General features: G+C 47.1%; 1 protein-coding gene across 7 annotated transcripts in view; it reads right to left on the reverse strand.

The window, feature by feature from the left end:
* The window catches only part of MINDY4 (MINDY lysine 48 deubiquitinase 4), a 139,655-nt gene that overhangs the window by 118,082 nt on the left and 4,049 nt on the right, over window positions 1–17,524 (reverse strand). For 3 of the 7 annotated variants that reach the window (XM_070787887.1, XM_070787880.1, XM_070787879.1), the window contains exon 1: window positions 320–483. The exons of 3 other annotated variants lie outside the window; for them this stretch is intronic. In XM_070787887.1, coding sequence (XP_070643988.1) covers window positions 320–382 — 63 coding nt within the window. In that variant the 5' untranslated portion in view covers window positions 383–483. Of the gene's footprint in view, window positions 1–319; window positions 484–15,798; window positions 16,020–17,524 lie in introns of those variants that run through there. One more of the 7 variants, XM_070787886.1, reaches the window with a different exon arrangement.

The following is a 17,524-nucleotide window of genomic DNA, read 5'->3' on the forward strand; positions in this document are numbered from 1 at the left end:
AGCCTCGGGAACTTTAAGAAAATGAGTGGGGCGCAGGCCCGGTGTTCGCGAGCCGGGAAGGGAGAGATACCTCTAAGGGCGGCCGCTATCCTGTCCCTGCTTACGGGAAGTGAGCGGACACAGAAAGGGCTCCTGGGAAATGTAGTTCCCAAAGTCCGGGGAAAGGGGCTCTCACATCAGTCATCTCTAGGGCAGGCAGCGGGCAGGGGAAGGGTTCCCTCCCAAAAGGTCTCCAGGGCCGGAGAGTCTCCAGACTGCTCCCCTCACCCACCCCCACAATCAAGCAACTTCCCATAACTATAAGGGTGGCGCCACGTACCTTCCTGCTGAGGAACTCCCTAATCAGGGAGGCCGCCACCTCCTCCACGAAGAGGGTGTCCATGCTCCGCTTTAGCCACGAGGCCGCAGCGCCGAAGACTCAGACCCCCGGTCCGTTGCGGCCAGTATGGCCGCGTTGCCGTGGTGACGGTGTCAGCAGGGCCCGGGAACTCCGCCCCTCCCCTGGGAGTGAGCGGGTTGGGAAGACGGGAGGAAAGGGGAGGAGCATCCTTTAAACTTGCTCTGAGAGCGGGAAGCAGAAACCAGAAGGCACAAATCCCATGCATCCCAGGGACCGGGCCAGGGGCTCCCGACTTGTGCGTCCTGGCACTGGCCTTGTCCCTCTGGGTTTCCTGGATCAAGTTACTGTTCCAGTCTGAGTCCCCATCTCTCAAGGTGTGAATGGGGGAGAGTGCCTGCCTCCTGATTCCTAAAGGAGTAAACCCACAGTGAAGTGGCCCCTAGAGATCTAGCCCCAGCACCTCCGCCTTCTCCTGGGTTCCCACAGGCTGCCTGACCTCAGCTGGCCCGGGCTGCAGGGAAAAGGAGGCCCAGGGCTTTCTGCTGACTTGGTGCTGAACTTAAAGGATGAGTCCCTGGCCTCCTTGGTGCCTGCTTTCCCATAAGGACACTGCCAGTTACTAAGCAGCAAGAATTTACATACATCATCACATGTTTAATCCTGCAGCCTCCAGTCCAGGTGGTTACTATTGGCCTATGCTTTAAAAACAAGACACTGAGATTCAGAGAGGTTAAGACTATGCGAAGAGTTGACTCATTGGAAAAGACTCTGATGCTGGGAGGGATTGGGGGCAGGAGGAGAAGGGGACAACAGAGGATGAGATGGCTGGATGGGATCACTGACTCGATGGACGTGAGTCTGGGTGAACTCTGGGAGTTGGTGATGGACAGGGAGGCCTGGCATGCTGCGATTCATGGGGTCGCAAAGAGTCGGACACGACTGAGCGACTGAACTGAACTGAACTGAAAGGTCACAGGCTTCCCTGGTGGCTCAGTGGTGAAGAACCCGCCTGCCAATGCAGGAGATGTGGGTCAATCCCTGGATCGGGAAGATTCCCCGGAAAAAGAAATGGCAACCCACTCTAGTATTCTCACCTGGAAAATCCCGTGGACAGAGGAGCCTGGAGGGCTCCAATACATGGGGTCCCCAAAAGAGACAGACATGACTTAGCAACTGAATAATAACAACAATATTTCAGCAAAAAACGGAAGAAAGGATAAAAGCCACACAGATGCTCAGCGCAGAGCTCTCCAGGTAGAAGCAGCAGCAAGTGTAAATGTCCTGAGAGCGCATCAAGCCTGAGTGCTTGTGAAACAGGGAGGCCAGGAGGGAATGGGGCAGCAGGATCCATGATGAAAGCCTGTGATTTCAGAAGGACTTGGGCTTTTACTCTGAATTGGGGTTTGCTTGGTTTCTTTTTTTTTTTTAATTATTTATTTATTGATGGCTGCACCGGATCTTGGTTGCTGTGCTGGGCTTTCTCTATCGTGGCAATCAGGGGCTACTTTTCCTTGTGGTGCGTGAGTTTCTCATTGCAGTGGCTTCCCTCGTTGCTTCGGTAGTTGCAGCAGGCCGGCTCAATGGTTGTGGTGCCTGGGCTTATGCTGTGCCACATGCAGGATCTTCCTGGACCAGGGAGCAAACCCCTGTGCCCTGCATTGGCAGACAGATTCCTAACCTCTGGACTAGCAGGAAAGACTCCTAAATTGGGTTTTGAGCAGGCTTTAACAGGATCTCTCTGGCTTTAATGTTGAGAATGAACTGTAGAGGGGTCAGTGGGGAAACAGAGAGATGAGTTAGGAGGCAATTACAACAATCAGTAATACAGGTAAATTTTAGGCTAGACATATTGGTGTGTGTGTGTGTATTATATTTTCCCGACTGTGGTACTTTTTTTTTTAAACACATCGAAATGGAATGGTTAAGCAAGAGAAGCCCAGGAACACATTCTTTTTCCAGACACGTAGCTGGATCCTAGGGATACAATTACCTTGAGATAACTTTGCAAGTCATACTCAATCACTCAGTCTTATCTGACTCTTTGTGACCCCATAGACTGTAGCCCTCCAGGCTCCTCTGTCCATGGAATTTTCCAGGCAAGAATACTGGAGTGAGTTGCCATTTCCTGCTCCAGGGGCTTTTCCTGACCAAGGGGTTGAACCTGTGTCTCCTGCATTGGTAGGTGGATTCTTTACCACCAAGCCTCGTGAAATAACTTTAAGATGCCACATAAAAGGGGATAATCAGTAGGGGAAGGGTGAAGGGTGCCCTGCCAGCAATCTGGGGGAGGGAGTAGATTGCATCATATATCCCATTTCTTACAACTGATTCCAGCCAGTCATCCTGACTTTTTCACATTGTGCTCTTGTCAGTTGGAGAATCCCACAAAGCACTGTAAGAGAGTTTAGCTCTCCTGCCAGAATGTGAGTGGTGTTTGAGGTCCTCAAAAATGACTCCTTATAATGAATATCATCAAAATAAACACCTAATCATTTATACTCAGTTGCTAAGTCATGTCTGACTTTTTGCAACCCCATGGGCTGCAGCCCACCAGGCTCCTCTGTCCATGGGATTTTCCAAGCAAGAATACTGGAGTGATTGCTATTTCCTCTTCCAGAGAAATCATTATAAATACCAATAATAATCATTTTTAATGCTTTTCCAAGTTCCATAAATGGGGATCCACTCCTGGAGCCAATAAATAAACAAGAGCTATAGAGCATGCACTCACAATCTCTCCATGCCACTTGCTAGCCTAAAACCAGCCATAGCAAAGACGAGCATTGCCTCACTAGTGATTAGAAGTCATATTATTTGCCTACGCAGAAATTCAGTGAACTACTCAGTGGGCTTAACAATAGAATAGTGAGTGAAAAAGTTAACCCTCAAAAGATTACATACAACAGATCTCTGTGTAAACTTAAAACAAAGTAAGCCAAAAAATCATAAAATTTGTAAGAAACATGACTTCAGCATTGCATTTAAAAAATAAAAGTAAAGAGTAAAGACTGTATTATTCAGAACAGCAGTTGCCTTGGGAGTGGGAGGCAAGGTCACAAGGTTATACTTAAGTATAAGTATGACGGTAAGTATAAGTAATTGCCAGTGTTCTGGGAGTCATAGGGATATTGGTTTCAGAAGCGCTTGCCATGATACTTCTATTAATTCGTTAGTTAATAAAAGATGGCCTTGCAGGGACCAATGATGAGAGGATGTCATGAACCAAGACATATTAATAATTAATATGCCTCTAATTAATTCTATGCCTCTGAGATGCAGAAAAGGAAGTAGAGGAGGAAAGGGGAGCAGAGGGAAATTCAATGGACTTTTCATTGGAGGGACAAGTCAGATGTCTTATAACACAGAAAGTGTTCTGCAGGCACATGTGTACATATGTGCGGCGGTGGCTCTATTCATCTGAGAGTCCATGAGCTCCTGTGTCTGTATGAGTCAACCAAAGGAGTTTAAGGGGTCCCTGACTCTGCCTGGTGCCCTGCTGTGCTCTGACAACAGAGTCCAGCAGCTGTGGAGAGGGCCTTGGAACAGGGAGGCAGGACTGCTGCACTGGTTTGTGAGAATTAAAGGTTATGTGATGCCTCCTCCAGGATACTCCAGAGAGGGGGCTGATGAATGGATCCCCTTCCAACTTAGGGGCAATGGCACCCCACTCCAGTATTCTTGCCTGGAAAATCCCATGGACAGAGGAGCCTGGTAGGCTGCAGTCCATGGGGTGGCTAAGAGTCGGACACGACTGAGCAACTTCACTTTCACTTTTCACTCTCATGCATTGGAGAAGGAAATGGCAACCCACTCCAGTGTTCTTGCCTGGAGAATCCCAGGGATCGGGGAGCCTGGTGGGCTACCGCCTGTGGGATCGCACAGAGTCGGACACAACTGAAGAGACTTAGCAGCAGCAGTAGCAGCAACAGGCATGGTAAGGCAGGGCATTTCCCTGGATCAGAAGGTTCCAGAAAACGGAAGCACACATTGTCCCCATGACCATGTCCTCCCCAGAGACCTGCTTTCCAGGCTCAGGGAGGTGGGAGTAAGGGTCTGACCAGGTGAAGCTTGTTGGAACCAGCTGGGTTGGAAGAACATTGTGAGAGTCCTTTAATGACATAACCCTCAGTCTTTCCTAACTGTCCTGACCACCACTCCCAGAAGTCAGAGCTAGCCCAAGCCACTGTCCTTGGCAACATGAAGGAAAAGTTTATCCAAACACTCTCCACATGGCCCTGTCTCACTGGCCACCTCCTAATCTCTATCCACAAGTCTACCAACATGAGACCACAGAGGGAGGGAAGAACTGGGCTCCAGATACCTGGCCTGATGAAATGGGGCTGCCACAGCCCCAATGAGGCTCTCAGGCTTTCATGCTCACAGCATCCCAGACCCTCTTACTCTCAGAAGTGATGGGGTCCAGCCAGCTGTGCAAGTATGTGCAGTAAGGCCACTCAGGCAGGCCTGTGTAGTGGACCATCCAGGCAGAGAGTGAGGGGTAAGCAGAGGCATCCAGTGAAATTTTGACAATGTGGCTACCTTAGCCAAGAAGTATGTACAATTCTCTTCCACATCTGTGATGGTTAATTTCACTTGCTGACTTGGCTAGGCCATGGTACCCAGATATTTGGTCAAACATCAGTCTAGATGTGTCTGTGAAGGTATTTTTTTAGATAAGATCACCATTTAAATCAGTTGACTTTGAGATGCTAACGGACAACTCATTGGAAAAGTCCCTGATGCTGGGAAAGATTGAGGGCAGAAGCAGAAGAGGGCATCAGAGGATGAAATGGCTGGATGGCGTCACCAACGCAATGAACATGAACTTGGGCAAACTCCGGGAGATGTTGAGGGACAGGGAAGCCTGGCATGCTGCAACCCATGGGGTCGCAAAGAGTCAGACATGACTGGGCGACTGAACAGCAAAGCGTATTACTCTCCTTAATGGGGTGGGACTCATTCAATCCACTGAAGGCCTTAAGAGGAAAAGATAGAGGCCACCCAGGGAAGATGGCATTCTGTCTTCAAACTGCCTTTGTCTCAAGCTGTAACATTGACTCCTCCCAGGGTCTCCAAACTGCCAGCCTGCCCTGCAGGCTTATCTCTCTTATTTCTCTCTTTCATTTGTATATGTTCTACTAGTTCTGTTTCTCCAGACAACTCTCACTAAGCATCCCCCCTCAACCCACCTTGCTGCATACCCACTCTGCAATAGTCCTGAGAAATTCTTGAGCAAAGCTCCTTAGACACTGCCCAGATATAAAAGATGCCTTCTCTGGAGAAAACCTCAGTCTTCCACAGTCACTCCATATTCTGGTGCTTTCACCATCAAGTGCAGATCCCAGACCCTCAGACACAGCTGCCAGTGCCAACTAGTGAATAGTTCCTGATTGAAACAAGATGATGTCATCCTTTGGAAATCACAATGTAATATCCTCTTAAAAAGCATTCTACATGAAAATGCTGGTCCAGGTAAGCCAATGGAAACCTTTCTCAAAGCACAGTGACAAAATCCACTGATTGCCCCCAGAATCCATTCTTTCCTTCATTTGCAATAATGTATTTGGAGGTGAGCAAGTGGCTTCCCATTCAGACTACATTTTCCAGCTTTTCTTGCGGTTGGACATGGCCATGGGACTAAGTGGTCACCAAGGAAAGAGAGTGAGAGGGCCAGCACTTTAAGATCAGGCCCTACCTTTTCCATACTCTTATCTCTCCAGTAAGCCTGAGCACAGCTGCACCTATGGGTGTGTGCTGTGACCATAAACACAAGTCGGCACCCTAGGGCAGTGATTCTCAAACTGTGGTCACCAAAACACCAGTATCACCTGAGAACTTGCTAGATATGCAGATTTCCAGTCCTTAGCTTTGGATCTACTGAAGTTCTGAGGCTGGTGCCAGCAATTGGTACGAAACCATATCTCTATGTAATTCTGGTGCTCACCTCCATTTGAGCATGCTTCCCTCGGGGCTAGCAGAAATAAGATGCCAGCCTTCCCTGAATGACTGCGTGGAACAGAGTCACCTGGTGGCCTGGAATTCAGAAGTTTACAAATAAGAGAACTAAACTTCAGTGTGATTTGGGCTTTGTTTATTTATTTATTTGTTTGTTTTTATTTTTGAAAGTGGGGATGGACCTGTCTCTTGTTACAGCAGCTTATCTTTTCAACCTAAATAATAAAAACCATTAAGGCTATACCACCCTGAACATGCCTGATCTTGTCTAAATAATACAAATGATCCCCATGGGGGATCATCCATACCAACCTGCTGCAAACTGGGAATGGGTGTGCTGAGATCACCACCTCCTCAGGCCCCCTGGAAGCTGGAAGCCTACCTGGCCAGAGACTACAGCCTGGATAGCCATGACCAGCCTTCTCCACTTACTCCAATACACATGGTCATTTTTGTATGAGCCCTAACTTGAACACTGCCCAGGGGACACCTCCTGCTCTGCACAATATTCCATCTTCTGCTTCTTTGCTCTCCCCTATCCTGGTTTTCTGACCTCTTAGTACACAGCAAGGCCTGGGTCTCTGGCTCCTGTGGCCTGATTTGGGCACCTTGCTCCAGGTTGGCTGTCTGAACATTTCAACAGTGTGCTTCTAAGCTGATGGTCATCAGGATTTTCCCTTCCACTCCAGTCTCCCTAAAGACAGGGTGATCCCTTCTCAGTTTTAAGGTGGTACTTGGGGGTTGTTGGAGGATTTCTTTTCTCCCAGGTTTCTCTGCCCAAGTCTTCTGCTCCAAAGGAGGCTGTTTGGAGCACGTGGCTCTCCATGCCTCCCCAGGTCAACTCAGGCTCAGGGTGGTTGCTTCAGGGACCACCTTGTGAGCTGGCAGGCAACGTGATGGGTCTCAGGTAAATTCAGTTCAGTGGCTCCGTCATGTCCGACCCTTTACGACTCTATGGACTGCAACATACTAGGCATCACTGTCCATCACCAACTCCCAGAGTTTACTCAAACTCATGTCCACTGAGTCAGTGATGCCATCCAACTATCTCATCCTCTGTCAGCCCCTTCTCCTTCTGCCTTCAATCTTTCCCAGCATCAGGGTCTTTTTCAATGAGTCAGTTCTTTGCATCAGGTGGCCAAAGTATTGGAGTTTCAACTTCAGCATCAGTCCTTCCAATGAATATTCAAGATTGATTTCCCTTAGGATGGACTGGTTGGATATCCTTGCAGTCCAAGGAGCTCTCAAGAGTCTCCTCCAACACCACAATTCAAAAGCATCAACTCTTCGGCCCTCAGCTTTCTTTATAATCCAACTCTCACATCCATGCATGCTGCTGCTGCTGCTACTAAGTCGCTTCAGTCGTGTCCGACTCTGTGCGACCTCAGAGACGGCAGCCCACCAGGCTCCTCCATCCATGGGATTTTCCAGGCAAGAGTACTGGAGTGGGTTCCCATTGCCTTCTCTGTTCCATACATGACTACTGGAAAAACCATAGCTTTGACTAGATGGACCTTTGTTGGCAAAGTAATGTCTCTGCTTTTTATTATGCTGTCTAGGTTGGTCATAACTTTTCTTCCAAGGAGCAAGAATCTTTTAATTTCATGGCTTCAGTCACCATCTGCAGTGATTTTGGAGCCCAAAAAACTAAAGTCTGTCACTGTTTCCACTGTTTCCCCATCTATTTGCCATGAAGTGATGGGACCAGATGCCATGATCTTAGTTTTCTGAATGTTGAATTTTAAGCCAACATTTTCACTCTCCTCTTTCACTTTCATCAAGAGGCTCTTTAGTTCTTCTTCACTTTCTGCCATAAGGGTGGTGTCATCTGCGTATCTGAGATTATTGATATTTCTCCCCACAATCTTGATTCCAGCTTGGGCTTCATCCAGCCCAGTGTTTCTCATGATGGGTCTCAGGAACCAAAGCAAAAGAAGCAGCCAAGAGCCCTCAGTTCTTTGTGTTTACTCCTGTGCCTGATTATATTGGTTAGCATTAGGTTAATTCGAGAGGGACAAACAAGAGCAACTCAGTAAGGAAGTGCTCCAAGAATGATGGTGACGTGTCAGAGAACACACAGCCAGCTTAAAGGGACTCCTACTGGCCAAATCTGTGCATCAAAGGAATTGATAACAATAATATAGGTCATAACCTATGGAATAAAAGAAGAATCCATGAGTCCATATTTACAGTAGGAAACAAAGCAGAGAAAGAAAGAAGGAAAGCTCCTTTTACATTTGTATGTCAACTAATAAATGTATTGAATAGAAAAATGATAGAATTAACAAATCACCATTCGGCAACTAGCATAATAATAATTCACTCAGGCAAGAAAGAATCATTAATGGGAACTTCCCTAGCCATCCAGTGGTTAAGACTCTGAGCTTCCAATCCAGGGGGCACGGGTTCAATCCCTCATGCGGAACAAAGATCCTGCATGCCACTCAGCACAGCCAAAAAGAAAAAAATCATTAATGGGTGCTAAAACTAGTGGGTAAAATTTGGTGAGGAATGGGGTATTTTTTATAGTCTCAAAGTATCTGTCTGTAAGATATTTCTGTATTACCAAGGGGAAAATAGTCACTTTACAGTAAAGAAAGTTGACTGATCCAACATTAACCAAGCAGTAAAGCCAATCTACTGAAACCAGGTTACGTGGTGAAGAAAAGTGCAGCATTTTTTGCAGGGCACCAAGCAAGGGGTCAGTTCAGTTCAGTTGCTCAGTCGTGTCCGACTCTTTGCGACCCCATGGACTGCAGCTTGCCAGGCTTCCCTGTCCATCACAACTCCTGGAGTTTACCCAAACTCATGTCCATTGAGTCGGTGATGCCATCCAACCATGTCATCCTTTGTGGTCCCCTTCTCCTCCTGCCTTCAATCTTTCCCAGCATCAGGGTCTTTTCAAATGAGTCCAAGGCAGATGGTGCTCAAAACACTCAAATTCCCTAAAGAGTTTCAGGGGAGGGAGGGTGAAGAAGGAGTCCCAGAATATGTAAGTCAGCTTGTGCACAATTCTCAGGTTGGTTGATGGTGCGGTAACAGGACGGTGTTGCAGGAGTTAATATTATCAGTCTTTAGGGCCAGCAGGTCTGGGGGCTACATGTTCATGGTCATCAAGTAGCTAATTTCTTCCATTTGGTGGTGGTTTTAGCATCTGCAAAACAACTCACGAAATGAGTTGATATTCATCAGATGCTGTTATCTGGGTACTTCAAAGAAGAAATTAAGCAGAGGATATGGGAGAGTGATCTATGCCCGGAAGGCCCCATAGGGTCCTGCTTGGTTACAAGGGGAGTTGTCTTCTAATGAGTACCGAGTTTCAGTTTGTGAAGTTGAAAAAAGCATGTTATGAATGTAGATGCCGGTGATGATTGTACAATGTGAGTATACCTGATGCAACTCAAATGTGCACTTGAAACAGTTATAAATTTCATGTCATGTGTATTTTACCATAATTATAAAAAATAAATATTTTTTAAAGTGGCTGACACTTAATAAGAGCTATGAGGGTACTAGTTATTAACATTAGCATAAGATCTGTATATGTGTTATCTATCTCTCTCCTTCAGTGCAGGCACAGAAGGAGTTCGGTCTTGGTATAATGAGCACCTCATAAAGAGCAGGGTAGGGGCTAAACATGCACGATTCATGCAGAGCAACTCATAGAGGTGGATTAGAGGACAAGACAAGGAAGATTCCAAACAGAAACTGCCTCTAAGGAGAGGTGGCAAGGGATAAACCTCACCCGGGATGAGCCTGGTGAGTGCAACGTGAGACAGAGAATTCACAGAGCAGGGAGAGCCCAAGGAGAGTCGGGAGCCCCTTTCTCCTCAGGGCTTGAGCAGGGGTACCTGCAGCCATCATATGGTATACACCCCCTCTGAGCTTTCCCCGTTAGTGTCTGAGAAGCAGCTGCCACATTAAGGACAGAGCATCTAGAAATGGGGTGGGAGAGACAGAGCCGATGAGCTTTAAGAGCAGGCTTTCATCCAATTCCCAGCAGATCCCACTGAGGAACATGTGAAAGGGGCTGAGGCATGTACAGAGAGGGGTCTATTCAAATAGACACACATGTCGGAAAGAGCCAGGACTGCTGTTGCTGACCAAGCCTGTACTGGGAGAGACCCAAGGCCAAGAGGGGTTTCCATGCCCTTCCAAACCTGTGGGAACCCCTAGTGGAGTGGAAGATACACTGGACCAGGAGTCAGGAAACCCGATTCTCACTCCAACTCTGTCACCAGTTTGCCATGTGTCTCTGGGCAAGCCACTTACCCTCTCAGGACCCCCTCCCTGGCTGTACAGGAAAGAGATCGTACTAATTTCAAAGGGCTGTTCCAACACTTTATTTTTTTTAAACTTTCCGCTTATGTCCCTACTTTCTTTTGTGTGTGTGTGCGTTAATTTCTTTTTTATGTTCCAACTCTTATTTGGGGGAATAAAGCCCATAGTCAGTTTGTACCAAACATTTTACTTTTCAAAGCACTTTCACATCAATGATTTTCCGCTCCCAGAACTTCTTTGTAGATTATTAGATTAGGTCCCATTTCTCCAACTTCATCGAAAGGAAATATGAGACCCAGGGAAGGGAAAAGACTCACCTAAGTTCACCCAGCCAACAAATGGCAGAGTCAAGACCCGAATTTGCATCTCCTGACTCTTGTCTGGGTTGCTGTGTCCAGCTAAGCTGGTTTTACCTCACACAGAGGTGTAGTCTCCAGGGAAAAGGAGACTGAAGGGCACTCAGGGAGAGAACCAAGTCAGCCCGAAGGAAAGGACAACTTTCTCTAATCGGTCTGCCCAGAGGGACACCTTCTTTTCATAGTTCTTCCAGAGACAGAGGGAACATTTCTTCCCAATAAATCAGCCCAGATGATACCTTTCTACAATTTCTGTCTGTCTGTCTGTCTGCCTCTCTATGGGAGCACCTTTCCTTAATTTGCACAAAGGCCCTTATGTGTTAGCAGCAGCCCTGACTCCTGGGTTGTGCCTCTTTCCATTAGGGGCTGGAGTAATGCCAGATGGAATATAGAACACTTAGTTATATTTGAATTTCAGAGGGACAATTAAGACTTAGATAATATGTCCTATGCAATTTGGGGAATACAATTATCCTTTTAAAATGTATTTTGTTTATCTTAAATTTAACTAACTAAGCATCCTATACTTTTACTTGTTCAATCTGCCAGCCCTAGTCTGGAAGCCATGGTGTACTCATTCTGACTTGTACCAGCTCATGAGAGCCAATGGTTAATTTTCTGGGAATTTTGTGAGCCAGTTGTTCAGCCACTGGGAGCTTAAAATCAACCATGGTGGGAGTATTCACAGTATGGAATCTGTCAGTCACCACATATCAGCACTTTTCTTTTTTTTAGAGCTGACTGTGAAACATTTAGGAGGGTTTCCCAAGTGGTGCTAGTGGTAAAGAACCTGCCTGACAATGCTGGAGACAAAGAGACACAGGTTCCATCCCTGGGTTGAGAAGATCCCCTGGAGCAGGGCATGGCAACCCACTCCAGTATTCTTGCCTGGAGAATCCCGTGGACAGAGAAGCCTGGCAGACTATAGTCCATAGGGTCACAAAGAGTCAGACACGACTGAAGCAACTTAGCACACACACACACGTGAAACATTTACCAATATTCCATTGTCCAGAGGCTTCCTTGTCTTTAACACACAGCGTCAAGACTCTGAAGCCGTGTCCCTGGCTGCTGTACAGCTGCATGGGAGGCACACACCCAGGGCCCCCATGGACGGCAGCCTCACGGGGACCACTGGTACCAAAGCCACTTCCCACCCAGAGGGACTACCTGGCCATCTACTACCTTACCCTCCCTACTATGGCTTTGACTGCGACCTCTTGTCCATGGCTGAGAGGTTCAAATTTAACCTGGAGTTTCATTACAAGACCTCTGGCCAGTGAGCAGAGGGAGCCCTCCTTCCCCCTTCTCTGCAGCCCTTTGATCATCTCTCCACCAACTGGGATGCAGGATGGGGGAAGGTGTCTGGGTGGCTAGCTGAGGTGGAAACTTGGTCTTCTCTGGGGTTTCAGGGAGTGAGGGTTGAAGTGGGAGGCTGGTGGGGCCCTACCCCTCTCTTCGAGTAGATCTTATGCAAGAGGGGGTTCTGGAGCAGAGTGCTGGACAAGAAAGCAGGAAGTGTTCTGGGGAAGGTACAGCGCCTGTTCCCAAATACTCTCCGTCAGCTCCTAAGACTTTGGGGTGAGGCAAGGAAGGCCACCAAGTTTGCCAAGCCCAGCCCTACCTGATCCTCTCTGTCAAATACAGGTACTGTAGTGGAGTCGGGGTGTGGCTGTAACCAGGTTCTAGAAAAACCCTACATGGGGAGTCAGGAGTGCTGGGTAGGGTCTCGGTCCTGTCAGAGATTCACTGGCAGGACCCTCAGCCGCCAAGGGCCTCAGTCAAGCCATCTATAAGATGTTTCTCGGCATCTGCCTGCCTCTCAACCATAAGTATCCTCATCACAATGACACGGTGATTGGGCAGTGGCCTCTGGGCTCTCATGGCCATAACATCACTCTGCACACTTGATCAGGGAACAGTGGGGGGAATGTCCTGGTGAGGAGAGTGGGAGAAGGTTAAGAGGACACTGGCCCTGGGGGAGCAGGAGGGTTAGGGAGGAAGAAATCAGAGAACAGTCTAGCCCTGCAGGTTGACAGATGGCCCCACGCCTGGCCCCAGACAACCTGTTGGAAGTCACACTTCACTGCGGCTTCAGGCCTCCCTAAACTCAGCCCTGGGCCATCTTCCCAGGTCCTTTCCTTCTCAGTCCAGCCACTTGTCCCAATCTGCCTTCCCAGAGGAAGTCATCCAGGCAGAACCAAACATGCAGCGCAAGCTCCCAGTCAGCCTTGAACTTAAAGGCTTTGCTCCCAGGATGGGCTCTCTGAACACTCCAGCCAGAACCTTCTCCAGATCTAGGCCTGGGGCTCCTGTTCTTTGTCCAGGAGGGCAGAGGTTATGCTCTTGGCTGAAAGGTATTGGGACAATTGTTTAATATTTCTCAGAATCAGTTTCATAACCTAATTAGTCTAGTTAGTCAGGGCCCTCCAGAGAAGCAGAATCAACAGGCTGTGGTGTGTGTGTGTGTGTGTGTGTGTGTGTGTGTGTGTGTGTTAGCTGCTCAGTCGTGTTGGCTCTTTGCGACCCCGTGGACTGTAGCCCACTAGGTTCCTTGGTCCATGGAATTCTCCAGGAAAGAATATTGGAGTGGGTAGCCACTCCCTTCTCCAGGGGATCTTCCCAACCCAGGGGTTGAACACAGGTCTCCTCATTGCAGGCAGATTCGTTACCATTTGAGCCACCATGGATGAAAATATTCATACAGAAAGATTTAAAGAGTTTGCTCACACAATTCTGGAGTATCATGGAGGCAGACAAGTCCAAAAACTGCAGGACAGACTAGCAGGTTGGAGAACCAGAAAGAGCCAATTCAACAGCCAGTTCAAGTCTGAGAACCATCTGCTGGCAAAATTCACTCTTGCTCAGGGGAGGTCAGTCCTTCAATTCAGGACTTCAGCTGGTTGGATGGGGCCCACCTACATTATGGAACACAGTCTGTTTTACTCAAAGTCCACCAATTTAAATGTTAATCTCATCCAAAAAACACTCTCCCAGAAACATGCAGAAAAGTGTTTGACTACAGATCTGAGCCCCAGGGCCCAGCTAAATTAACACACAAAAGCAACCATCCAAGTGCTCCAGGGGGAATAGCGAGGAGGAGCCATTGTCCGCCCTTGACCTAAGGCTGAGCTGTACAGACAGGGCCTCCTCAACTGCCAAAAGAAAAGATGCTGAAGAGTAAACACCCAGACCTCCCTTTCCTACCTCCCTTCAGTATCCAGCAAATTCCAGAGGGCAAGGGAGCCACTATTATAGTCCACATAAGTTAGTCTTCTGGGGTTCACAAGAGAATGGAGAAGGATGGAGAGTGAATAGTGAGAGATGTGTGGAAGATGCTCGGCTTAGCATCTATTGATATTTCTAAAGTGAACTGTGGACATCTGTGTACCCAGAACCCCAGCATTGGGACTTCGGCATCCAGGGTCTGCCCAGCTTGGGTGAAGAGAGACCACGCTTCCATTCACTGTGCTACAATGGATGTCCTGGATGGACAGACGAGGTGTACCCCAACTCGGGGCCTCCAGTGCCTCCTGCTGCCCAGTGGAATGGATCCAACCTCCCCCGCTCCACCGACATTGCAAAACTTCTACCCTCTGACCTCCACCAGCCCGCCCTCTCCATCCCAACTCACATTCTGAGTCTGGCCTAGCCAAGGGTCTTCACAGAGCTAGGGTGATCTGCTCAAAATCAAATCTTTTATGGATATGTTCTAAAAAAAGGTGTCTCCATGTCAGCAACACTGACATTTCAGGCCAGATAATTCATCTCCAACTGTGAAAAATCAAACATCTCCAGATATGGACAGATGACCCCAGGGCAGCAAAGTACACCCCCATCCCCCACCCCAGTAGAGATCCACTATCCTAAGGTTTGCCTTCATCAATTTGACAGCATTTTGTTCATGCCAGGGTTGTCTCAGACTCTTTTAAGAATATCTGCCTCATCTTAAACATCTTTCTATATAGTGACTTCTGAATAACTCAGAGAAATTTCCATTCAAGGGGACTTCTCCCTTAATTTAACACAGGAGAACATTTTCAAGGTAACTATCAAGAAAACAAATTGCTTAAGTGTCAACCAGATGAGAAAAAAATCAATCTCATTCTCCATATTAGGAAAGCTACCATCTCAGCATCCCGTTATCTTTTTTCCCACATGAGCCTGTGGGGTGAAGAAATAGTCCAGAGCTTGCATATGTAAACATACTTTTCTCTAGTGAATTGTCAGCAGCCACACAGAACCTCATCTCACACCAAACACCAAAATAATGGGTAAATATTTTTTTAAATAAGCAATCACAGAAGCTATCACAATCAGACAGCTTTAGAACTCTGAACAGGGAAGGATTTTCAAAGCTTAGGTAGAAACAAACCCAAAGGAAAAAATAAAATTTAACACATTTTATTAAAGAAAAAATAAATATTTGTCCTGAAACAGTTAAAAAGTAAAAAGCATTGTTTTTCTTAGAAACATAATTTGGCAAGTGTTTACCTAATTTATTTATACTAAAAGCTTTAAAGTGAAAGTGAAGTCGCTCAGTTGTGTCTGACTCTTTGCGACCCCATGGACTGTAGCCTATCTGGCTCCTCCATCCATGGGATTTTCCAGGCAAGAGTGCTGGAGTGGATTGCCATTTCCTTCTCCAGGGGATCTTCCCGACCCAGGAATCGAACCCGGGTCTCCCGCATTGCGGGCAGACAATTTACCATCTGAGCCACCAGGGAAGCTTTAAAGCATGGACCCATTCATCACATGTTTAGGAATCCAACCCAAAGCCTGACTCTAAAATACAGAAAAAACTGACTACATAGGGGTATTGATTACAAGGTTATTTATAATGATGAATGTCTGTAAGCCTCTTACCTGTCAACCACTTGAGGAGCAGGTAGCTCAAGTTAACTTGAACTTCTGTGTACTGTGTATTAGGCGGCACGGAAAATGGACATTTCTCGCACGTTTAAAGAGACATGGAGAAGCGATGCTGACCCCGTGCCAGGACCACCGAGCAGGCACGGGGGTCACACACGGTGACACGACAGTCCTGCCAAGCCACTGCCAGTTCACGTGTCTGCAGGCACATCGATAATAAGAACCGCTGGGGACAACATGATACACTCAGTTTCACCAATCACTGTGATCCTCCCAGATTTTATGTTAATTGAATTTGAGTATAAAATTCTTTTTTTTTTTTTTTTTAATTTGAGTATAAAATTCTTTTCTCACAAATTGGAGAGAAGTCTAACTGTATTTTCTTCCAACGGGACAGGAAGCTGTGCTATCATCATCTATTACGTAATCCAACCTGTTCCCACTGAGTGGAAATAGCACAGAGTACAGGTTTAGTAATTGCAATAAATAAAATGAGAGGTTCTATTCTGTGGGAACTCCAAATACTGAAACATAAATGTTGATTCTGGGCAGTAGGACCCAGGGCTGTGCTGTTCACATCACGGGGGCCTCAGTATTACCTGGGATTATTAAGGCTGTAGAATCTCAAGAACCACAATCTGCATCTCCCGGGATCCCCGGGTGATTCCTGGGCACACTAGTTTGAGCAGCACAGCCAAGGGACCCTGCTAGACTGCATAGTGTGATGCTGCTAAGTCGCTTCAGTCGTGTCCGACTCCGTGCGACCCCATAGACGGCACCCCACCAGGCTCCCCCGTCCCTGGGATTCTCCAGGCAAGAACACTGGAGTGGGTTGCCATTTCCTTCTCCAATGCAGGAAAGTGAAAAGTGAAAGTGAAGTCGCTCAGTCATCCGACTCTTAACGACCCCATGGACTGCAGCCTACCAGGCTCCTCCATCCATGGGATTTTCCAGGCAAGAGTGCTGGAGTGGGGTGCCATTGCCTTCTCCGATAGTGTGATGAGGAGACAATAAATTTGGAGTGATTCTTTATTTTGGCTTTGGACGCTGGCCTTAAATCTACTCCTAGACCCCGTCACTTGCTGCCAGAACCCTCTTGGGAAAAGGCTCGTCACCTTCAGCTTCCTAATCTCCAAGGAGTGAATAGGTCTCAACATCTCTATAGTTTGTCACAAAGAAGGCAGAGGATGAGTGTGAGGGACACACCCAGCACTTTTCAGACCAGGGCTCCAGACTTGTCCATTTGCAAAACTTATTAGAGTTTGCTACCTGAAATCTCTGATCTTAGGTGAATTTTGGGAAGAGATTTGGAAACACTTTTTTTTTTCTGTTTTTTATCCTTTTGGAAACACTTTTTTTTTTAACATAACTTTTTATTTTGTAGATTCACATGCAGTGCAGGAAATAATAGAGCAAGATTTGAGTACATTTCAATGATAGGATAATGGTAGCATCTTTCAAAACACAGTATCAGAACCAGAAAGTTGTCACAACCAGAGACTGTCGGAAACAGACCAGCTCCTACCAGGAAGTCAATCTGAAACCTACTCAGAAGTGCAGGCAACCCTTTTGATACAACCCACTGCCCTCATTCATCTTTTACACGTTTACTAGTAGTTATGTGTGTGTGCGTTTCTGTGTGTGTTTGTGTGTGAGAGTGCATGCAAGCAAATTCCACAAAACTTAATCACGTTCTGTTTATGAATGCCAACACTTTTAA

The sequence above is a fragment of the Bos indicus genome, chromosome 4 (assembly GCF_029378745.1).
Source record: "Bos indicus isolate NIAB-ARS_2022 breed Sahiwal x Tharparkar chromosome 4, NIAB-ARS_B.indTharparkar_mat_pri_1.0, whole genome shotgun sequence".
Lineage (NCBI taxonomy): Eukaryota > Metazoa > Chordata > Mammalia > Artiodactyla > Bovidae > Bos > Bos indicus.